Below are 25,444 nucleotides of genomic sequence, written 5' to 3'. Positions count from 1 at the left end.
GTCATGCCAGAGCATTCGGCTAACCTTACTAGATTTTGTTGATATTGCCGATTGAAGGGCGTCCTGATAGTGATACGGATAGAAACATTCTAGTTTTATTCACTCATTTAAAATTTAATGCAGGGTAAATTCGAGTGTTTCAAGCAAAGAGGCTAAACGGTTTATTAATTTAACTGACAAAGCACAGGACGGACGGAGTTAAAAAAAAAAAGTAAGAAACTTAGTGTTCAACTTTTTGTTGTGTTCAGTTTGAGTTATCACTACTTTAAACTAGTTCAGACACTGCTAGTAGTGCTAGGTACAATATTGTATCCGCGTCCTGTCTTATGCAGGGCTACAAGTGATACACTAATCAAGGCTTTGCGCAAGTAAAATTAGGTTCAGTTGCAAATTTTCCACACATATGGTCACAGTTTGCATGGAAATAAGTAATAAATTATTTGTTAAAACTAGAACTGCGATACCACTTTTTGATTTAGGCCTACCATTGAACTTATGTCACTTCCGGTGCCCCGTGGGCCGTTACCTGTGAACTCACTTCACTTCCGGTACCAGTGAAACCGTTAAACAGATTTCCACATTAGCATTGCACACGTGTTATAAAATGGATGACTAATCAACCAAATCCAGCCATATCAATTCCATTAATACATTTTTTACCATGTATTAGATATATACTATTCAAAAAAAGTAGGGGATATTTGATTTTTAAGTGTTATTAAAGTCACCTAATGAAACTGACGAAGAAACAAATGACAAAATGAAATGAAGTTCACATTCATCGATTTATTCCAAATGATCGTTAGACTAAGTAAGGCACAGACTGACCATTATAAGGGTAAAATGATACCCGGGGTCAAACAGCAAAGTTACCACAGCATCACAACCAAGTCAGTAACGGGTAAATCCTCCTCTGTTTGCCAAACAAGCATTGATCCGACGTGGCATACTCCTAATGAGACGTCTAAGGTCATTTTGGTCCAGATTGTCCCATTCCTGTTGCAACGCAGCAGCAAGTTCTTGGACATTGGCAGGACGTTGTTGACGTTGACGTAACCTCTGTCCAAGCATGTCCCAGACATGCTCGATGGGGGAGAGGTCGGGACTCAGTGCTGGCCAAGGTAATGTGGTGATGTTCTGTTGTTGGAGGTAACCTGTAACGATCCTGGCCCTGTGACATCTTGCGTTGTCATCCTGGAAGATGAAACGGCGGCCATGACGTCGTGCGAACGGCACAACATGGACTGCCAAGATGTTGTCCCGGTAGTACTGGCCTGTAACACGCCCTGCAACAACATGTAAAGCCGTTCTTCCAGCAACAGTGATGCCTCCCCACACCATAACAGAACCACCCCCAAATCGATCATGTCTGATGACGTTAACGTCTTGGAAGCGCTCGTTTCGACGACGCCACACCCTCCTACGTCTGTCCAAAAAATCAACAGTGAACCTTGACTCATCTGAAAACATCACATTGCTCCAGCGTCGATTATCCCAGTGTTGACGATCCCTACACCAACGACGTCTTGCCTGAATGTGATGATCTTTCAAACAAGGGATCACGCGAGGATGTCGGGCGCGAAGGTGACCCCTATGCAGTTGATTCCGAATCGTCTGGCCACTCACTCTCACACCAGTGTCTGTTTGAAGACGAGCGCTGATCTGATTTGCTGTGATGACACGATTTCTCAAGGCCAAGGTACGGATAAATCGATCCTGGGCTTGAGTTGTCGCCCTTGGTCGACCTGAGCGTGGTCTGTCCTGTACAGATTGTGTATCACGGTATCTGGACCATAGCCTGCTTATGACAGACTGAGAAACATTCATCGTCCGCGCCACAACCGCCTGTGTTGTGCCGATCTGTAGCATGCCAAGGGCACGTAACCTTTCATTTTGGGTAAGCCGACGCATATCAAAATTTGTTTTCTGGTCACTAAAACAATTAAACTGATGTTTCCACCCTGGAATTCAATGCCACAATGACTGTAACATTCAAAGTCAGAGTCGTGCAAATCTTGGGTTGGACCCCCATGATGATCCCAAGCATCACCTGCATTCCATGCGGTAGCTATTGGTGCGTTTGGGCGTCACATGTAACTGGAAATGTTTCTTCTGTTAGGTTCTATAGTGACTTTTTTCGTAGTCATTTGCATATTTTAGTATTATGCCCCCAAAATCAAATATCCCCTACTTTTTTTGAATAGTATATGTCAAAAAAGTGATCCTGACAAAATTTGTTACTAACTTACCGCTAACTTAGCTGACTATCTAATGTGATATCAAAATGCGGAAAAAATCTTAAAAAGTGATCCTGACAAAATTGGAAGACGTTAGAAGCAATTTGTGGACATCTATACAATTGTATTGATCCAATCTATATGTCAATTGGAATCAAATATCATAATTTTTAACGGATAATAAATATAGCGCACTTAAAAAAAAAATATTGTTTTGAAGGGTAAAAAATACAATTTTTGCCAAAATGACAGTATTTTCGGTGATAATGAAAATGTTAAATTAGTTCTACGAAATCAGAAATGGCATAAGGCATCACATGGTGAAAATTTTATAAAAATCGAATAATAATTGACACTTTTATAGACCAAAAACCTTGAAAAGTGACTTGTAGTAAATCCTCTATTTCTCTGCAACCGTACAAGTTAGAAACCAGTTTGTGGTATCTGTATGTGGTATCTGGGTTCATTCTATTTGTTTATTGGAATCAAATATAATTTTATAAACCTTACAAATCAGACTCATTTTAATAAAATATCTGTTTTGAAGGCTAAAATACAGTTTATGCCCAAATGACGTCATTTCCGGTGACAGTGAAAATGATCAATTGGTTTGACTTAATCAAAATTGGCATTAGGCATCAAATAGTAAAAACAAATTCAAAATCAAGTAATAATTGACTCTTTTACAGGCAAAATAGCGTGAAAAGTGACGCATGCAATATTCCCTATTTCTTGGCAACTGCTCATATTACAAACTAATTTTCAAATACATTCTCTTCGTATGGATTAATGCTACAGGTTTACGAGAGTTGTCAAGAAATATTTTAAAATATGAAAAGCCTGAATACATGTACATTGTAAATAGTTTATTTTTACCTTCTTTTTTTTTTACATGTAAATCAAAATGGCACAAATACAAAACCGAAATTTAAATAAATAAGCCTGACATATTTTGCGTCTTTAGTAGGAGCATTTATCTTGATCTTTTAGATTTGTAAGCATTAATATTTGCATTTGAAAAGGCATTTTGACTGTCAAAATTGATGTTTTGGACAAAATTATTTCACTTCCGGTGCGCACCGAAAATTTTATTGGTATAAAAAAGTTGAGAATTCGCACAACAGGGCATATAAGCTTTTCTTTTATACAAATCAGGCAATAAATATTTAACTTAAAATCCATAAACTGAAATTAAAATGCGAAAAATCTTAAAAGTGATCCTGACAAAATTCGTCCATCGGAATCAAATATCATAATTTTATACGAATAATGAATATCACTTACTTCAAACAAATATTTGGTTTAGAGGCTAAAAATACAGTGTTTGACAAAATAACATTACTTCCGGTGATAATGAAAATCTTAAATTACTTGTATGAAATTGTAAATGGCATTAGGTATCACATGGTGAAGATTTTACGAAAATCGAATAATAATTAACACTTTTAAGGACCAAAAACCTTGAAAAGTGTGACCTGTTGAAAATCACTATTTCTCCGCAACTGAACAAGTTAGAAACCATTTTTTGATATCTATGTGATCGTATGGGTTCATTCTATTTGTTTGATTGGAATCAAATATCAACATTTTAAACAAATAACAAATACGACTCCATTTGAATAAATTATTTGTTTCGAAGGCTATTAATAGAGTTTTTGCCCCAATTACGTCATTTCTGGTGACACTGAAAATATTAAAGTGGTTTAAACTAGTCACAATTGACTTTACGCATGAAATGGTGTCACTTTTATGAAAATCCAATAATAATTGACTCTTTTACAGGCAAAATAGCGTAAAAAGTGACTCATACAAAATTGACCATTTCTCGGCAACTGCTCATATTACAAACTAATTTTGAGATAGATTCTCTTCGTATGGATTAATGCTACAAGTTTATGAAAGTTACGAAGAAATATTTTAAAATATGAAAAGCCTGAATGGGTTGTAAATAGCTCATTTTTACACTTTTTTTCACCTTTAAATCGAAATGGCGCAAATACAAAACCGAATTTAAAAAAACAAGTCTGAGATTTTTTGCACCTTTTGTAGGGGCATTTATCTTGATCTATCAGATTTGTAAAAATTAACATTTGCTAACGAAAAGATGTTCCGACTTGTCAAAATCGAGCTTTTAGCAAAATTGCATCACCTGGTGCCGATAAAAAACTTTACTGGTAATAAAAAAATGAAAATTTGCATCGTGGAGCATATGAACTTTGTTTTACAAAAATCGGGCAATAAATAATTAACCTAGAACCGATAAACTGAATTAGCCAATAACGGCCAAGAAAAAATTATCAAGACAAAAAATGTTCACATTTTAGCTCAAATCAAACGATCCTTTAACCCTGGGTAAAATGCCATATAAAATATTCATAAATAAAAAAAAAATTGGTAAAAATTTAAATTTTCAAAGTTTGGCGCCCAATATCTGCAAAGATTCATCGAAAATCAAAAATCTAAACTACCGTAGCTATCTGCCTTGTCAAAATGTATCAAATGTTAAAATCCGAAGATTATTGTTAATATTAAGGCAATATTTCAAAAATGACAACTTCGGCGATTTGGGATATTTCGAATTGTCGCAGAACGTTCGGAATAGCTTTAATCTCTAAGTCACACCCACTTTCCCTGTAAAACCGAAGACATCGAATTGATTCGACAAGTAGTTTCTGAGATATGCGCAAGTGGAAAAAAAGATAATAATAATAACTAGATCTGCATAGCAGATATCAAAGCTTTCATATAAACTGCAAAAGGGGTTATTAGAATCTATGAATCAACAATCACTTTGACGGAAGATATTCTCTCGGCTAAAAAATCTTTCTTCTCTCAGCTACGAGAGATACATAGAATTAAACCGGCCCAGAGCCGATCGTGTTGATAAGAAGCCGCTTATTTGACATTGACACATAACCGAAGGTGAATAGGCCTACCCGTCCAGTTAATACAATGGGCAATCTCACATCGGTCCACTAAAGAGAGGCACATACTAGTCGCCTCCTACTTCCCCAAGACATTTAGTCCAAATCTTGACTCTCATACATATAAACCATTTGGTACTACATGTACATGTATTTCGTACTTATATCATATTAAACCCCTCGGCCGCCATGTTGAATCACACAGTATTCAACGTTCTATATCCTAACATCTTTATGAAATCAACGACAAATCTAAACTTGGGCACTCCAACCATTTTTATTTTTACATCATTCAGTTTTTTTTAAATAAGTAATTCTATCACAAATTATAGTGAAGACTGGACCACTAAACTAGTTACCGATCGTTTTTTCTTTGTGTTAATGCGTTCTACATTTTCAAAGCAATGATTCTTATAATGTGCGAGCCGCCATGACACCGGCGGATATTATAACTTCGATAGGTGAGAAACTTCAGTTAGCAGTTGGGTTTCATCAAATCATATAATTATGCAGTACGACTTCACCTTTATTTCAATGGGAATTGGTTTATTATATGTGCAGTGCAGTTTTAGGTCAGTTTATGTGTAAATTAAGGGAGCTATACATAGGCCAGTAACCTTTTTGTAGTCATTTGACTAAAAAAAACTTGCGGAAAGGAACTCCGTAGGACAAGCCACTACTGTGGCAGGAGTAAGGCGGAAGACATCAGTAGTGGAACCATTTCTAAGTTAATCCCGAAGTGCGTTGCTATTGTAAGAATATATAAAATGGGGTTTACGGTCCCGCTTTTTTGCTGTAGTTTGAGTAATGAGTTAGAGCGTATATTTTGTAGTCAAAAAATCATTGCAAATAGAAGACCTCATCCCCACCACCACCACCCTGTAATACACTAGCTAGCTTGTGTATTTCCATATTCCATTTCCGAGAGATAGATAGAGAACACGCAAAAGATAAAGTGATTTTTCTTACAATCAGGGACCATAATTCATGAAGTTAAGATTCGATATGCGCAAATATCGAAAGGAACCATATCTTTGGGTTATAAACATGCATGTCAAGTTTCATCAAAATCTTTCACTGTGAAAAACCGGGGCCAAGTCATCTGAAATCAAACAAATTTTACAATGTAGGTAATGAAAACAAAATGTTATGTTAAGCGTTGTTCGAGGGTGGGGTGGGTGCATAAAATTCCAAATGCAAAGGGTTATTTTTCGTGAACGCCAATATGCACACAGGATTTTGATTTTTCGTCCTACCCAAAAAACTGCACGCAAAGTTAGTGTCGGGCCTTCGGTCTAGAACCACGGACAAAGGGAGAGAACGGGGACCTCTGTTTTGCATACCATCCAAGCGACTAGGCACTAATCCTTGTACCATGGACGAGGGGACGGGCGTTTTTTGTCCCATCGAAACGACTAGACACAGATCCTTGCTAGGCCTTCCATACTTCACCACTGCCAACGGGGAACCACTTTGACCTCGGGTTTTCGTACCATCCGAACGACTAGACACTAATCCTTGCAAGGCCTTCCGTTCTGCACAAATGAGCCACGCTGGCCTCGTTTTGTCGTAACATACAAACGACTAGACAATGTTTCATAATTTAGTCATGTTCGCGTGGGTGGGTTGGCAGCAGAATTGATATGTACATGATATTGACACGAATAGGAGGGGGGGGGGGGAGCGGGGTGTACACAAATCACACAAATCAGAGCTTTGTAATACACGCATATACTTGATATACTAAATACACAAATGGCTGAATTTCGAGACATTTCTGGCACTCTTTTAACACATAATGAGAACACTGCATTAATTTCTATATATCAATAAAATATGCCTCAGACCCACTATATGATACACTAAATTTCGACATTGATTTTCAGAAAAAATATTGTTTATTTTTAAATTTGAATTAGACTAGTAACAAATTATATTTTCTGGCAACAAATAGCATATAAAACAAAATAGATTTACTTTCTGATTATTTTTTTTAAATGAAATCATTCCAGGGCTTTTATTGACATTTCAGAAAATGTAGAGTTGGTCCCATGCACTTGAGGCCAGGGTCCTTGAAGTTGTACAGCTGCACCCGGTGACCGATATTTATTTAACGGGGAATAAGTGATAATTCATATTATAACAGTAAATAATTAAAATATCCCATAGGGATTATAATAATATGTATATCATGTAGGTGTGCATATCTGATATGCTGGGTATTACAGGGTTAAAATTGTGACCTCTGTAAATAGGCCCGTTCCTTGCATTTAGTTTTAGAGTTAGGAGTGCTAAAATTGAGAGAGCGAAATGGGGTTGATCGACCACTCGACACAAACTAGGTCATTTCGGGACTAACGTATGGTTCAATTTTATTTCAATAATTCGCTTGCGCGTAGGGGTCTAGCAGTGGGAGGAAACCGGGTGATCCTGAAAAAACACACAGGTTGGACGGGCGACCTACTCCTTGTCACGTACGGAAAGATGCCCCAGCAGTCAAAATAGGTTAAAATAGGCGATTTCGGTTTCTAGTGTCGAAACATCGTTGCGGTCATTTTAAAAAATTGCCTTGTAAGGATAATGTGTATAGTACTAATACCCATCACATACGGAAGAGGCGATAACATCTCTTTGCTTTTGCAATTTCAAAATTAATTAAAACCAATATTAAATTCCAAAAATCGTTTTCTTGCTAAAACTCTTTTTTTTTTAATGTGATCAAAATGAGGGTAAAGCACAGAGTCCGGGGTGGTAATGGGCTTATTGTGTCCAAATTTCATGGTTTTCGGACAATCGGTGCCGGTGTCACGGCGAAATTCCACTTTTTTCCCCTCATGGAAGCCGTAAATTGACTTGAGGCCAGTGTCCTTGAAGTTGTACAGCTGCACCCGGTGACCGATATTTATTTAAAGGGGAATAAGTGATAATTCATATTATAGCAGTAAATAATTAAAATATTTCATAGGGATTATAATAATATGTATATCATGTCTGGGTATTACAGGGTTAAAACCAATATTAAATTCCGAAAATCGTTTTTTTGCTAAAACTCTTTTTTTTTTAATGGGATCAAAATCGTTTTTTTGCTAAAACTCTTTTTTTTTTAATGGGATCAAAATGGGGGTTAAGCACAGAGTCTGGGGTTGTAATGGGCGTATTGTGTCCAAATTTCATGGTTTTCTGACAATCGGTGCCGGTGTCACGGCAAAATTCCACTTTTTTCCCCTCATGGAAGCCGTAAATTGACTTAGAAAAAAAACGACGAAAGGCAGGTGACAAGAACAAACGACTTGAACGAATGCAGGTATCACCTTGAAATTTTCAGGGTACCTAGGTACCAACGTGAAAAGTTGCTCGCCGGAATTTAGTACTCATGGTACCGTTGGTTCCTGTGTAGCGCATGCGCGAAATCAAAACCAGCTAAACTCGAAAACAACCTTGTCGGCACGGAAAACATCAAAGGAGAAATTCGAAGTTTTGAAATATTCAAATACCAAACATTCGACCATGATCCAGGCTATCTTAAAATGTAATAATTTCGGTAATAGGAGACACATTCTCTAAGTCACGACCAATTGTGTATGTTTTCAAGCCCATTAATGTGGATTTTTCACTATTTTTCATTTTCAATTCAAAATGGCGTCCATCAGTTGACCTAAATCAAAATTCTGCGGCGAACATTGTTTAGGCATTCCTTCAAGGATTCGGAAAATATAATTGCCTTGTCTGTAAGTAAAATATCAAAAAAGCCTTAGGGATTTTTCACATTTCAAGATGGTGGCACTTCCGGTTTGAGCTACAAACTCCATTTTTTGTGTACAAATCAGTAGCGTCGTAGCTAGTAAAGAAAAACAATTTCAAGGAAATCGGACCTATATTTCGTTGAATTTTTTGAAAACTTTGATCCTTAATTTCATCAAGGGGAGATAATACAGAAAATGTCTAATGACATTTTTCAAGTCGCATCTGTAAGATCTACTTACATACTTAATTTCACGAAAATCGTGCAACTATTAAAGAAGTTGTCAAGTTGATTTTAACTTCCGGTTCGAAATCACAGCGACAAATTTTCGAAATTCGAAAATCTGAAATTGCAGATTTGAAGTAAATGATTCAAGGTACTCAAAGAATTTGTTTTTAGTACAATAGGTCAAAAAGTCACAAAGTTACAGCAATGTAGGTCAAATGCATTCGTTCGTAAAATTCGGTGATATCGGATGTGTAAAACGTTTTGAAAATATACCTATTTCAAAGCCACCACCCATTCTTGGGGAGGTAGGTCAAAGTTTCAGAAAGATCCCACGGTTAGATTCTGAGATATAAGATTTGCAGGAAAAACACCAAAAAAAAAATAATAATAATAATAATCTTAACAGAAACAATAAGCTTTCATATGTAATACATATGAAAGCTTAATAATTTTAACAAAAAAATAGTGTTTCACACAGGCTACGCAGTGTCAAACCCTTATAATAAGAATAATCTTAACGAAACCAATAGTGTTTCACACAAACTACGCAGTGTGAAACCCTAAATATTGAAGAGTGGAACACAGTTTTTCTGTATTTTCGAGTGACATGAAATCGTGTGATTCTGGTTCGGCGGCCATTTTAAAATGAACAGAAATTTCGCATAGCAGTTGGGTTTAATCAAATCATGCAGTTATGTGGTAACTGAAAGGTTTCCCCTTCATTCCAATGGGAATTGGTTTATATATGTTAAGCTATGTACAGTACAGTTTGGGGTCAGTGTATTAGGTAATTAAGGGAGTTATAGGCCAGTAACATTTTTGTAGTCAAATGACTGCAAAACTTGCTCAAAGGAAGTCCTTAGGATGATCCACTACTGTGGCTGGAGCAAGACGGAAGACATCAGTAGTGGAACCATTTCTAAGTTATCACATGCCACGGGCTGTTTGTTTAAAAGTATTTTTTTTTTCAATTTCAGAATAAAATGGATCAGTGTTTGACAAAGGTGATGAGAAGTATTGGTGAGGCTTTGAAATTAGATGACAACAATAATTATCATGTAAGTTGTAAGAATAGTTGATGACATTTGGGTTGAGATATTAATATGCTACATCTCGGTATAACTACTTGTTTCAACATTGGACATCATTCTTCAAAATCTTGAAAATTGACTGGTTGGATTTGCAAAAGGGCCTGTTTTGACAGGTTATTTGTCACACGATTTTAATAGCCATCATAGGGGCTGGGGGGAGAGAGATGCCCCCGATAAACTGAGTTGATTTGCTGAATTTGCAAAATTTTCATAATAAACTGAAAATGTCTGTTTATAGTATCAGTCCCTGTAGCTCAAACGTATTAAAAACTAGCCAAATATCTTCCAATTCTAACCCAATACTACGAAATAAAACCACATATAGTAGGGGGAGAGTTGGGTCCGAGAGGCCGATTTGTTTTTATTTTACAGATAACTTTAGTTACAAATCAAAAAGGATAACTAATCTTTTGTGGAATTATACATATTTTTCTCACATCACTCAGGATAGCCCATCAGGCCTAATGATGTGGTTCCTTTAGACCACCTCATGGGGACCAATGGACCGTTCAACGGTTACAATAAGATATACAAACATTCAAGAGCTTTCATTTAATTTAATTAAAGGATGAATAAAAACTATAATTTTGGCGCATATTTATGGAAGTAAGATCATAAAAACCGGACTATTCAATATCATAGTCATCAATGGAAACATTAAAGCAAATAATTCCTAGTGGTCTTTTTGTGGTTTTTATTATTATACGCCCACACTGAAATGTGGTCGTATATTGTCGTCGCCCCCGTCCACCGCTCCGGCGTCCACAATTGGTTGTGGACACTCTAGAGGTTAAAGTTAATATCCAATTGACTTTAAACTTATTCAGTGTTTTTAAAAGGTCATGATTTTCAGCGATTTCCGATAATTACTACCAGAGTTATGGCCCTTGATTACTTTGAAAAATCTTGTGGACGCTCTAGAGGCTAAAGTTAATATCCGATTGACTTCAGATTTATACACAGTTTTTAAGGCCATGAGATGAAGAAGTCTATTGATTTTTAATGAATTCTGATAATTACTACCAGAGTTATGACCCTTGATCACTTTAAAAATCTTATGGACGCTCTAGAGGCAAAAGTTAATATCAGATTGACTTTAAATTGATACACAGTGTTTAAGGTCGTGAGACGAAGAATCCTATTGATTTTCAACGATATCCGATAATTACTGCCAGAGTTATGGCCCTTGATCACTTTGAAATATCTTTCTGGACGCTCTTAAGGCTAAAGTTAATATCCTATTGACTTTAAATTTGTACCCAGTGTTTAACTAGTTTAAGGTCATGAGACGAAGAAGTACATGTATATTGATTTTCAATCAATTTTGATAACTGAAACAGCTAAATTCTTAATATTAAATGTTTTGTATACTAAACGTTAGGATAGGGCAGAACTAAAAGCCAAACAAATTCTAATGATTTTCTGACAATTACTTTATGAGTTGTTACTCGTGTATTATAAATGTTTCATTACCGACAATAGAAAAAATATGCGACAACTCTTGTTAACTGCTCAGATGACTTAGCTGCTGTGGGCGTATGTATCTTTATTGGTTCGGGAAGCATAGCTACTATATTTGACAATTGTCTCGAATGCACATATGGTATGCTTTTTGGCTCTTATGAAAAAATTTATTTCAAAGCCACCATTTTTATCACCATTCTTGATAATACCAACATAGCCAGGGGCTGGGGGAAAATGCTTAAAACATGTGCGTTAGATCCATAAGATCTGTCATTGAGTCAAGTAGTGTTTATAACCCAAAGATCTTGGTTCCTTTCGATATTCGCACATATCGGATCTAAACTTCCTGAATTATGGCCCCTGATTGTACGTAAAATTGCGTTTCTAGCCTGTGGTCCCTCAAGAGGTCACAATTATTGTCTGATTTTAAAAAAATGTTCGAAAATGTCACCGTTACACCGTATTGTTGGTTGAGTTCGAATTTCACGTAAATCGGACCAAAACTGCCAGACAAATTTTGATTCAATTTCGATAAAACTTGAAATGCATGTTTATAACCCAAAGATCTTGGTTTCTTTCGATATATCTAATCGTACATTTTTGTTTAGCTTGTTCTCTATTCATCTCTTGAAAAAAGTGGGCATAGCCTGCCTGGCAGCCGCTGGTTTTGTATGACCTAAGATATATTTTATTTATTATAGGATGCCTATTTACAATATGTAGAATGTGTATTGAATATTGCTAGTAATCTCCTGCAGTATGTCAGAGCAGATGGTATGTATTAGAGCCGAGTATTGCAGCCCAAAACTTAACTGCAATATATTGCCGTATTTCTACTAGCCATATTATAATATTGCAATATATTGCAAGATATGGTGGTATTTTGTATCTAAAAATATTCAGAATGATCAAAATGCATATAAAATAACACATTTTGTTTGACCAACAACAATTAACAGTCAAATGATGTCTGTTCACTGTGACCAACAAGTGTCATTATTGTTTTGAAAAGTTAATAAGATAAAGGATTAAATATATGAAAAAATGAGAACAAATATTCATTAAAAATATTGTGATACATGTATATTTACTTCCAGGACTAATATTAATACATTTTTAGACGAAATGTATTGCAATATATTTATATTCTGGTACTGTTTAATGTGACCATTTTAATATTAGAATAAAACTATATTTTTGGTTTAGGAGGTAAGATTATTATCAGTAAATCTGTAGAGAAGCAGATTGAATTGGGTAAACAATGTATGGAAAGATTGTCATCACTTCGAGAAGAATTTAGTAAGTTTAGATTTTGTCATTTTATATTAGGGAAAGCGTTTTGAAAAAAGACGAATATATTACTTTTTGGGGAAGTTCCTTTGATCTGTTGTTTCATGTAATAGTACATTTTTCACCCAGTTTTCACATTGTATTAACCTTATGGGCATATATTTTGGTACCAGGCAACCTATCTTTTCTGAATAAAATGATCTGGGCTCTGCTTATCCGTTAGATGGACATTTTATTTGATTCAGAATGAAATGTTGACACATACAACAGGTATACTAACTTGATGAACTTAAAGTTGTAATCCAGGGCTGTAGTTATTAAATGTCAAGGTCAATATGAGTTAATTAGAAGTCTACTGGTATAATTATTTGATCATGTTTTGATTAATGTAGCAGCATTTGAACAGACAAAAACAACACAATCACCTCATGTCAAACAGATTGGAAGATTTGCTGCTCCAGTGCCACCATTACCTTCAAATAATACAGATGCTGCTTACAGTTTGAAGAGGTTGGTTTTAGTCTGAGTATGCTTTGGAAAATGATAGGCAATTTTTGTCTCAATAAGCTGTCAATAATAACATAATATTTAATTAAACATTGGAGATGTACAGTTGCTAACTAAAATGTGCTTAAACAATAATTCCAATCCAGTTTTGAGGGTATCTTATGACAAATACAAAAATTAAAATTGTCCCTTTAATTGTGAACATGTCTTTTCTATCCATTTGATTCTGCCAGTTTAAGGAGGTTTATGGTGCAAATCTATTGGCAATAGAGAATATAGAATGAAAATTGAGGAATCTTTTGTATTTTACAATGATGTTTGTTTCTTTTGTACATGTAGAACATTAACACCAACAGAAATTGCTTTTCGTCAAAATCAGTCCATAATGAGAGCTTATAAGGCTAGAATGGCAAAAATGAGTAGTGGCAATCCACAGGCAGCAAGTTTGGTGGGTATATATTCTAGATATACATATCTACAAAATAGTTGATTTTTCAATGTAATTGTTTCAACTTGCTTTTATACGCCCTTATACTTGCTTTTATATTGCCGTCATCCTGTACAGCTGTTAACAAATTTACTTATCGATAGAGGCTACAGTTTTTAACAGATCTTTTTCAGAATGTTGTTGTATTCAGTTAATTATCATATTGTTGCTTCAAAATAAAACCAAACCAAAGCATTTAAACTGGTAAATTCAATCAAGCCATGTATTCAGATAATTATGACACAGTTTCTTCAAAATTAAATGAAATCAAAGCACTTAAACTTGATCAGTTCTTGTCTGCAATATCACCAATCAACCAAATCTTGGCTAATTTGGATTCAATTATTACCCCCTCTACACCACAGCCCCAATTTATGATATTAATAAAATAGAATAAACATGATACACACAAATTTATAATTTGTATACCACATCCATCATTTTAGTATACACCTGCCTTAGGCTGTACCGTGTACACCACATAGAAAGTAAAATCTCATTAATCTGGCAATAGAATTATGATAAAGGTATAAACACTTGTTTAAGATACATTGTCATGGGTACTTTAATTATTTCATTTGTGTTTATACATGTTAAGTTGCTATTCACACCTCGGTACACAAGCCTCTGAAATTCTAGTCAACATCGTTACCTAAGTCATTATTGGTCAACATTCTTAATAGGATTAATGACATAATCTACCTAACTCTTTGTTTTCTCAATCACTTCTGGTTCTGCTTGCTGAAATCAGATGTTATTATGATGAGATGGTGGTTGTCACTCATGGATAAACTCATGTCTTTTGTTTACACTATATAAAGAGGCATTTTCTCATCACCAATATATTGATCCGAAAACTACAGAGCTAAAGGATCGTTGTCTTCTCTCACAATGGTACATAAAATATATGTTAGAATATGAAAGGTAACACATCATATTTTGAGATGGTTAAAACTTAAAAGATAATTCTGTGATGTAGCAGATACATGTACTGTAGCTGACCATTTCTTTTTTATCTTAGCATTCAGTTAATTTTGGCACTTGGTGCATTAAAGCCTTTGCCATTAAATTTGACAATTTGGGGTGTCTGAATTCTGTGTTTTCATTGGACATTTAGTGTTGCACTTTCTGTTGAATTGAATACGTTATGTATATGATTGGTTTTTTTTCACATTTTATTTCAGAGTTTAACAATTCAAAGAAAGTTAGCTGAAAATCTAGCTATAGCTAATGCTCAAGAACAGGCTGTATCTTTTTAAATATCTGTTTTGGTATATTAAATATTGTTTGTCTTTTAGATGTCAGTAAAAACATTATATATGTTAGAGTTTTAATTGAGATAATTATTTTGTAAAGCTCCAAAGATTATTTGGCGAGAATTAATTGTTTTTTTAATCGCATGCATGCCATACATAATGTTCATAATAAGTGCAGGTGGGCTGTATATACCACACTTAAAGATAGATTCCTGCATACAAACTTGGCGATTTGATGATATATATATGGAGTAAAAACATATTCAAACTAATTAATTTATCATAATTTTGCTTCAAATCCTTCTCAAAACATTGTATTTGTCAGGGAATACCCCTGCTATAAAAAATCAATCAAAAGAGGTCATGTTTGTGTCACGTGACTTTGCTGCATCAATACCTAGTAACAGGTGCGAAGCAGGAGGAAATTCATTGCAAATACAAGACGACATTGTCTTATAATCACAGATTATTTATCATAAATATCGAAGCCCAATAAATTCTTGGATTATCCACTGCCCAAGTCTTTTTCTGTGGTTTTTATCTCAGAAACTGTTGTACCATCCAGTTTATCAATATAGACATCAAGTGCTCACTAACGCTGGGAGATTAGACAATCTTCGCATGCTACCTTTGACATTACTCGTGCAGACATCACTAATCGTCGGGTTGTCTGTTAGGGAAACCCTTACATTTTAGTCCTGTATGCACACCATAGGTGTTTTTCAGGGAATCCAGTATTTTTTTAGTAAGATTGGATGTTTCTACTTTACATATATACCAAAATTGCCATACTTTTATTGTAAATAACCACCTGATAAATACCTTTCTAGGAAAGTATCTTTAACAAGAATCGAAAACATGGATATTGTTTGCCACGTAAGACCAAATAAATGGATAAAGGGCCTAATGTAATCTAAGCATCAACTGTAAAGCATTGCTTAATTTGAAAGTAAAATGACTAATATAATATTTGTAAATATCACTGCACATAATAGAGTTTACTTTGTTAAACATACATTATGCAAGAGCTAAATCTGCCTATTGCAGGTCTTTCTTTAGTCCTGAAATGTTATCTGATTTATTAATTAGACATTAATAAACTTATCTAGACCATAATAAACTCTCGATGCCATGATAAGCCTGCGATTATTTAGTAGATTTGAATACATTTGTGATTGATAATATAACGTAAAAATCGATAATCATACCAATGTTAGTAATGACAACTGAGACTAGCCTACAATTAAATCGCTAATATCTAGGTTTAGAGTGTAGCAGCTTGACTGAAATTTTCAGCATATTCTGTTTTCATTATCTATTTTTTTTAAAACTATTATAGCAAGACCTGTCAGCTTTTTATCTAATCCGGGCCACGGTGGCTAAGTGGGTAAGAACAGTTGGACGTTGAACCCCATTTCATTTCAGTTTCTTTATCTAATTTTACCTAATGCCACTGTAAGTATTATATAATTAAAATTAATTACTATTAGGTATTCTATAATTAAAATTATTTCCAAGGAAAGACTAAAAACAATACATTGTTAAAGTTAGGCCATCAATCCAAAAATGTCATAAGGCTTCTAATTTGAATAGTATATCAGGCAAGTGTACTATTAGTGTGAGATTTGTCTGCGGTATATCACCCAAGGCAGATGCAGACGTTAAGCTTCAAGGAACGAATGAAACAACTAGTAACCTATGATTGTTAAAAAGAGGTAAATAGGATTTCATTTAGTTAATAAACAAATTTAGCATTAATCTGTAAAATCAGAAAACAAGTTTTTGTTAACGATAATCTTGGCAAATCAATATGTTGATATACTAGTTTAGCATAGAGATATCAAAGTACAAAACCTTATTTGTAATGAAGATTAGTAATAGTGTGGTGGTGAAATGGTACAATAGGATTATCTCAGATTTTTACACATGCTTGACATTCTTTTAATAGCACACCTGTGTTGTTTTTGTGATAATAAATTACAATAATACATGAACAAACACATAGGTCTGGTATGGCTGTGTGGCCAATAATAGAAATGTTATGACTTATTGAGACTGATCTAATCATATATTTGTATTGAAAGTCACCTTTAGATCTTAATCAAATCATTGATATAGATCCATGTCATATTGTGTGTGGACATTATTCGTAGTTTTATGTTCAAATAGGTCAAACATGTGCTTGGACATTGATTTTTCCTTAATCAGACTTATAGTTATCAGAGAAAATGAGAGATACTCAAAGGAGACTAGATGATCAAGCGGCTAGGTGGGTATATCTTATCTGTGTTTCATGATAATTTGACTTATTAAAAATTCTATAATTGTTGAGTAAATGCATATTTTTATTTTAAAAAAACAACAAACAAATAAAACTAAGAATGTAAACAAAAGTTTTTCTAAGGATTTCATATGTATTATTTTAAAAAAGGTATTGGTGAATATGATATTTTTTTTTTCAATTCAAGAAAACTGTTTATATAATTATAAGTAGCCAAGTAATCAATGCTTTGATAATTGTAATGTCAGATTTATGTAATCATTTGACTAAATGAAATACTACTGTATTTATGTATGAATTTGACATTGAGATGTACACCAATATGACTGTGTTGAGTTTAGGAAAATTTAAATGTATATTTCAGGAGGTTTGCCTCACCTGTAGGTATGTCTGAAGATGAACAAGAACAGAGACATATATATAAGAAAATATTACAATACGAGCAGCAAGCTGTAAGTAACTTCAAATCATTAAGTTTTTTCATAAATTTTTCAACTTTGTAAATATTCTGTCAAATTTTGTGACAGGATAAGCTTCAAAAACAAACTCAAAGTATTATTATTTCAATCAATATTTTAAACGTCATAAGACAGTGGGTCCATTTTGTAGCAACCCATTTGAACTAGACATTCCAAAAGGTGAGAATTACTATTCTTTAATGCATTTATAAGTTGCAATATTTCTTCAATTAAGATATCGCAAGAAAGTTCACCATAAAAATCATATATTGCATACGTCATTGAGTTTGGTTAATGTGAATATATATGGTTACTGTCGTTGTGAATTATTGAAGAATTTAATTCTTTTGTAGAAATGGTTATTGGAATGGAGAAAGAAACTGTCCAATTCACCAAAAGATCCTGTTATTATTAGTCAACTTATTACAGAAATACTCCGGTTTGTACTGTAATCTCATGATATAATTATTCTAATGCTTTTATAGTCTGTGATTTGTGGTGTAGCTAAATATATCTATCCAAAGTATGGTAACAAATTCATTTCAATGTAGACAGATTTACACAGATAGTGTAAATTGGTACAACAACAATTTTTTGTATTATATTGTGACCATAATCATACAGGGCCCTAGTATAAATTCCGTGAAATGTAACCATATTATTTTCCATATTTTCAGATGTGAAGACCATCCTCTGACAGTGTTGTTAAAGAAATATCAGTATAAGATATATGAAAGATTGTACCCTTTAGTTTCCACCAAGATGGCAGATATCAATGAGATATCTGTTCCACTACCACTTAAATATTATCCATCAAATGTAACACCTACAGAGATGTCACCAGAAAAAGTTGATAATGAAAAGAGTGTAGAATGTGTTGACGGTGCAAAAAATGTTAACATTGGGAATAATAATATTCAAACAGACAATAAAGATGACTGTGATATTGGTAGATCCAAAAATGTAGACATTGGCAAAAATAATATTGAGACAGAAAATAAAGATGACTGTGATAATGGTAGTTCAGGAAATGTAGACATTGGGAATAATAGTATTGATAAAGATAATAAAGATGACTGTGATATTGTGTCGGACACTGAAAATGTGATGACAAATTTAGAAATTGCTGTTGATAAAAATGAACAATTGTGTCAAAATTTAGAAGAAGAAAACCAAAAAGTGTCACTGACTTATCGTTCCTTATCAAAAGAATATGAACAGTACAACGATGAAGATATGGATGATTTGTTTGACGATGATAATGATGATGCTGGAAGACCTGAATGTGATAAGGCAGACTATTTACCGAAGCCAAGTAATCAGGACTCATATGTTGTTTTATCGGTGAAAGATGTTAATCAACAATCTAATTCTAAAGACAAGTTTTTCAATTTTAGAAGGCAGAGTTTAGAATGTGAGAAGTTAAAAGATGAAGCATATTGTAGACATTTAAAGAGTATGTCACAAGATGTTCATAACGCGTTAGAGAAATTGATAGTTATGTTTGCTATAACGTATGAAGAATTAGATAGTGCGGAGGGACAAGACCAGTGTTACGCATCTCTTGAAGAACCATTCTTTAAACCAATATGGAAATATCTACTGACTCTATTCAGGTACCTATTATGACTTATTGTAAATATATATAAATATATATTTTACTTTGCTAATGAGTTCTCACTGAAAAAGTAGAAATTAAGAAATAATTAGATAAAATGCGTGTGTTGTAAAACAGAATTTATTATGTGTTTGGCCTAACTTAATGAGGCATATTAATAATTGGTGTGTAAATATTCAATATATTTCTTCTTTTTTTACAAATTTAGATTATCGAATAAAAATCAAGAGATAACCCTGGCTTACAATATGACAAAACATACTCTGTCTACACCTGAGGATTATGGTGTATCTAAAAAACTTTGTTTAACATCTGATATGAAAGGTTTATTACCATTTCAAAGTGCTATTGATGAACTTTGTAAATTAAAGAACCACTATACAATGCTCAGTAAACTTGAATGTGTTGGTAAGTATAAGTTTGGTGTTTATAAGCCCACATCTTATTATACCACTGCCCTGATTCTGAATTATCAATAAAACTAAAATAGAATTTTATTTAATAAATGAAATGGTGTTTAAAGATGGTTTCCCGGGTACAAACTGGGTGATTTAATGGTATATATGGACTAAAAACATTCAAACTAATTAATTTGTCATAACTTTGCTTCAAATCCGTCTCAAACATTGTAATTGCGAAGGAATGTCCTGCTATAAAAATTTGATCAAACCGGGTCATGTTTACGTCACGTCTTGGAAGTCAGAGGAGAATTCATTGCATACATAAAACGATGTTATCTTTAATCGCTTACTATTTATTACAAATATCGAATCCTAATTAAATTCTCGGATTATCCACTACCCGCGTCTTTTTCCATCATTTTTATCTCAGAAAGTGTTGTACGTCTAACTCTTCATAAAGTTTGTCAACTTGTACATCAAGCGCTCAATGTTCGCGTGTGACCTTTGACATCACGCGTGCAGAAATTCCTAATTGTCGGGCTGTTGATTAGGGGAACCCTTACATTTTTGTCCTGTATACGCTCCATGAGTGTTTTTCGGGGAATCCAGTATTTTTCTAGTAAGATTGGATATCTCTACTTTCCATATATACCAAAATTACCTTACTTTTATTGGAAATAACCACCCGATCAGTACTTTCCTGGGAACCCATCTTTAACGTCATACTGTTCTGCTCCGACTGGGCTAATAAAGATGGGCATACGCCGGACAGCGGCACTATGGCCTACTCTTATATTGAATTCCAACTGCAAAGCGTTCTTTTACGTGCATGCCAGTGTGTTCACAGGACTTTGGTTATTTAACATACTACTTTTCTGCACCAACTGGCTAGAAATATGCTATCAGGGACATACATGTATTTGCCAGTATGGCAATTGAATTTCAACTGTAAGGGTTCTTTTACGTGCATGCCACTGTATACGGGGGGTTGGATGGCCGAATGGTTAGCACATGCGCGCTGCGCTGTATCATATGTTCTGTCATTGAGTCAACTGGCGGGATTTCGATTCCCCAGTTGTACGTGACAAGGAGTAGGGTCGCCTGTCCAACCTCGTGGGTTTTCTCCGGGTCCTCCTGTTTCCTCCCACTGCTAAAGACCCCTACGCGCAAGTGAATTATTGAAATGAAATTGAACCATGTGTTAGTCCCGAAATGACCTAGTATGTGTCGAGTGGACGTTAAATCCCATTTCTCTCTCTCTCTCTCTCTTTATGCCACTGTATACACAGGACCTTGGTTTCTCATGTCATTCAAATGACTAGACACTGTCCTTGCCAGCCTCCGTTATGCACCACTGACAAGTGTGAAACCACGAAAGTGGGGAAATGACCTGGTAAGGGTTGGTTGTGTGGATGTTAAACACAGTTTTCCTCATTCTGCATAGCTTATAAAATATTGTTTTAATTATAGTTAATGTATGTCGACTGGTTTGTGATTGTGTAGAAAACTTTTATGTTACTAAACAAATAGAAGCGGGAGAAATATCGAGTACACCAAGTGTGTAAGTAAATTATATATGTACTTTAACACTTTAAAACTAGTGCTCCCTGAACTGTCAGTGTCATATGAACAGGTATTGTGCCTACAACTAGTAAACAATCATATAATACGTTGAGCTATTTACATGATATTGGTGGTTTGAGGCCGACAAGGGAGCCGTATTTTGGACATATCAGTATGAAAAAGACCACTTTTCTCATAATTTATTTTTTGTGCAAAGAAGGAGGGTTTTCAATTGTTAAATATCTACTTTTTAGAGTATGAAATAGTCGAAGTCAACATTGAAATTTACAAGTATGCTGGACGGTTAGAAGGTTAAGTCATACATACGACGTATATCCCATTTTTTCACTAAATGAAGGAAATAAATGGAACTGAACCATTTTACTTGAATAAAAATACAATTATAGGGATAAATGTAAACATAAAAAGACAAACACTTTGACAGAATATACATAAACTATGTTCCAAACAATTTAAACAACTTTAAAGCAATACTGCTCAATGTTGTGAACAAGGTTTCTATTTATTGTGGTGCCAGTAATTATATGTATATGTAATTTGTTTGTAGTGGAGCTGATGATCTTCTACCTATTTTAACTTATATTGTTATAAAGAGTGGTATACCCCAACTAGTTTCTGAATGTCAAGCCATGGCTGAATTTATACATGAAGGGTAGGTATCTTTATTACTTTCTAAGATATAATTATTTAATCCTTTGACGTTGGACATCACTTATAGAACCATTGATATACTTTATTTGAACTATGAGGAATAAAATAAACGTTGAAAATCACTAAGCTTCTTCGTCTCATGACCTTAAACGCTGTGTATAAATTTAAGGTCAATTGGATATAAACAATTCTGTCCAACGATACTGCCATTAGAAGTAACTCTTCATTAATTAAGCAACATATGAAATGAATACTACATTACCAGGTACACTGTGTAATAGCACAAGCAGACATCTTTGGTAATTACTGATAATTTATTGTTACAGGTGGTAAGAAATCTATTTGCAAGTTGTAAGAAATATGATAATTTCAGAAAAAATTAGTTTTCAAATTGAAATAGATTATCTGTTTTTATACGCCCACATTGAAATGTGGTCATATATTGTCGTAACCCCCGGCCGGCGTCCACAATTGCTTGTGGATGCTCTAGAGGCTAAAGTTAATATCTGATTGACTTTAAATTTATACACAGTGTTTAAGGTCATGAGACGAAGAAGCTTATTAATTTTCAGCAATTTCCAATAATTACTGCCAGAGTTATGGCCCTTGATCACTTCAAAAATATCTTGTGGATTCTCTAGAGGCTAAAGATAATATCCGATTAACTTTAAATTTATACACAGTGTTTAAGGTCAGCGACTTCCGATAATTACTGCCAGAGTTATGGCCCTTGATCCCTTCAAAAAATAGTGTGGACGTTCTAGACGCTAAAGTTAATAATTGATTGACTTTAAATTTATACACAGTGTTTAAAATCATGAGACGAAGAATCCTAATGATTTTCAGCAATTTCTGATAATTAGTGCCGCAATTTCCGTTATGGCCTGTGATCACTTTGAAAAATCTTTTGGATGTTATAGAGGCTAAAGTTAATATCCAATTGACCGTAAATATATACACAGCGTTTAAGGTCATGAGACGAAGAAGCTGAGTGATTTTCAACGTTTATTTTATTCCTCATAGTTCAAATAAAGTATATCAATGGTTCTATAAGTGATGTCCAACGATATTTGATAATTATTGCTAGAGTTATGGTCCTTGATCACTTTGAAATATCTTGTGACGCTCTAGAGGCTTATGTTATCATCCGATTGACTTCAGATTGATACACAGAGTTTAAGGTTTGGAGACGAACAAGCATCAATGAATTTTGATAACTTGGACAGCTAAATCCATGATATTAAATGTTTCGTATGCTAAATGTTAGCATGGGGCAGAACTTTATAAAAACCAAACAAATGCTAATGATTTTCTGATAATTACTGAATGAGTTGTTACTCTTAATCAGATTTTAGTTTATTATAAATGTTTCATTACGGAAAAAAGTAAAAATATGCGACAACTCTTCTTGACTGCCCGGATGATTTAGCTGCTGTGGGCGTATGTTTCGTTGCCTGGCAACCTATCTTTAATACTTTGGTTCTGTCAGCTCAGTAGAACTAATATTACTATCGGTTCAAGGATTTTAAAAATATATATGTAACACTAATGTTTTATTTTACAGATATATTATGGGCGAGGAAGGATATTGTTTAACTTCACTTCAAACTGCAATTACATATGTCTGCTCTACTGACAAAAGTTGAAAGATCCACCTCTTATTAGTTACACTGGCACTTCTGCTAACAGTTGAAACATCCACCCCTCGTTACTTGAGCATGCTCTACATCCAACAATTGATGATCAATATCTCCTGTCAAAAGGCCCAGGTTTACACACAGTTTATATAAATTTCTAACATTACTGTGATTTAGAAATCAGAAATAAATGTTAGACATTTGTCACAAGATTGTTTTCAAATGATCTAGCTAGTGATCTTTGAATCCAAATGCCTGTTTTGTTAAACCTTGATTGTGGTGATGGATCTCCTGATCCTGCTGTTAAAAGGAATGCCAATCTAAGCTGCCAACAGTGCTAATCCAATTTAAACTATCCAGTTTCTTTTATAACCATTTTAGTACAAAATGTCCAACAATCCTATGAGATAAGTATTGGAAAACCAGTGGTTAAACTTAGGTAGTTAAAATCTTGGAAACAAAATTTATTTTTAAACAGGTTCAATACAGTGGCTTATTTTTGTTATATATATATATATATATAAAATCTTTCAAGAGAGTATGTCTACTATGCTTCAGTTGAAAGATCCACTCCGTATTTGTTGTTGAGATTTGAATACAAAACTACATCCTTTAATAAACTGTGTAGCTAAAATTTATAGAGCAATAAAGTGTATACACGTAATATAATATATTATATTTAGTCGGTATCTGATATGGGTATATTTGATAGTGCGTAAGGCTCTATTCTTTGAAATTTTAAATGGGCCTAAATGCAGATATTAATAATTAATGTATGTAAAGTTATTTATATTCAATATATTTTAAAAGAAATATTGCAATTTCTAATGAATTATATTCGGGGAAATACATGAACAGTCCAAATTGAACGGCAGTCGTTTACGTCTGCTATGTCCCCTCTACACATCTTTTATTATTATTGTCTTTTATGAATAACCCCAAGAAAGGTATCAATAAAACGCATATCTTCACGTTATGTCATTTATTGCTATTTGTATTGTTGAAGCTTGTATCAAATACAGGTATATTTTATAAAAACTGTTCTTGTATAAGATATTAAATGTTTTTGTTTAATAATTATTGTTAAATTTTATGGATATTTATATTGCTTAATAAAATCATATACCGGTATATTGTAAATTTCATTTCATGTTTTCCACCCTCCATTACCGCCCTTTGCATTATCTATTTCTTTGTGGTAGAATGGCCACCAACATCTGCAGAGGAATTCCCTTATAGAATGGAATGAGGTTTAAGATGTTAAATGAAAAAGGGGGTATAACGTGCTACATATCCCCTTAACTCTTCATCAAATTCCTATCTAGTTCTCCTATCCAAATGACTTTAACACCTTTTCTTGTCAAGCCACTATCCTGCACCTCTTAAAAGGGGGAACCAGACTGGGCAATCTTGTGGAACAATCTCGGCCAACAGGAGCTCAATCCGGGACCTGAGAAGTTAGACAGTGCCATACTCACTGAGCCACTTTCATGAGAACAGCTTGGAATGGGGATTATTGATTAAGGTTTAATCGGTACTTTGCGGCTTTACTCCACAGAGTCTAATTTATTTTATTTCTATGCTTACA

The 25,444-nt window shown here is 34.2% G+C and overlaps 1 protein-coding gene across 1 annotated transcript; it reads left to right on the top strand.

Moving 5' to 3' along the window:
• Nucleotides 1-33: 33 nt before the first annotated feature.
• Nucleotides 34-24,979, top strand: LOC126815374 (VPS9 domain-containing protein 1). Its single transcript, XM_056099302.1, has 15 exons — nt 34-211; nt 10,109-10,189; nt 12,388-12,460; nt 12,893-12,985; nt 13,369-13,486; nt 13,823-13,931; nt 15,155-15,217; nt 17,443-17,495; nt 17,872-17,959; nt 18,319-18,404; nt 18,643-19,581; nt 19,792-19,991; nt 21,455-21,545; nt 22,116-22,220; nt 23,784-24,979. The coding sequence occupies exons 2-15, from the start codon at nt 10,115-10,117 to the stop codon at nt 23,863-23,865; spliced, it is 2,175 nt and encodes a 724-aa protein (XP_055955277.1). The 5' UTR covers nt 34-211; nt 10,109-10,114; the 3' UTR covers nt 23,866-24,979.
• Nucleotides 24,980-25,444: the final 465 nt, after the last annotated feature.

The sequence above is a fragment of the Patella vulgata genome, chromosome 3 (assembly GCF_932274485.2).
Source record: "Patella vulgata chromosome 3, xgPatVulg1.2, whole genome shotgun sequence".
In the NCBI taxonomy this organism is placed as follows: Eukaryota; Metazoa; Mollusca; class Gastropoda; family Patellidae; genus Patella; species Patella vulgata.
The sequence above is the reverse complement of the archived record's forward strand: the minus strand, read 5'-3'. Positions and strand labels throughout refer to the sequence as shown.

Bases quoted from the DNA above. Each gene is read 5' to 3' on its own strand.
- LOC126815374 (XM_056099302.1), top strand. From the start codon at position 10,115: ATGGATCAGTGTTTGACAAAGGTGATGAGAAGTATTGGTGAGGCTTTG. The intron at 10,190-12,387 runs GTAAGTTGTAAG...TATTTATTATAG, and splicing joins ATGACAACAATAATTATCAT to GATGCCTATTTACAATATGT. The intron at 12,986-13,368 runs GTAAGTTTAGAT...TGATTAATGTAG, and splicing joins ATCACTTCGAGAAGAATTTA to CAGCATTTGAACAGACAAAA.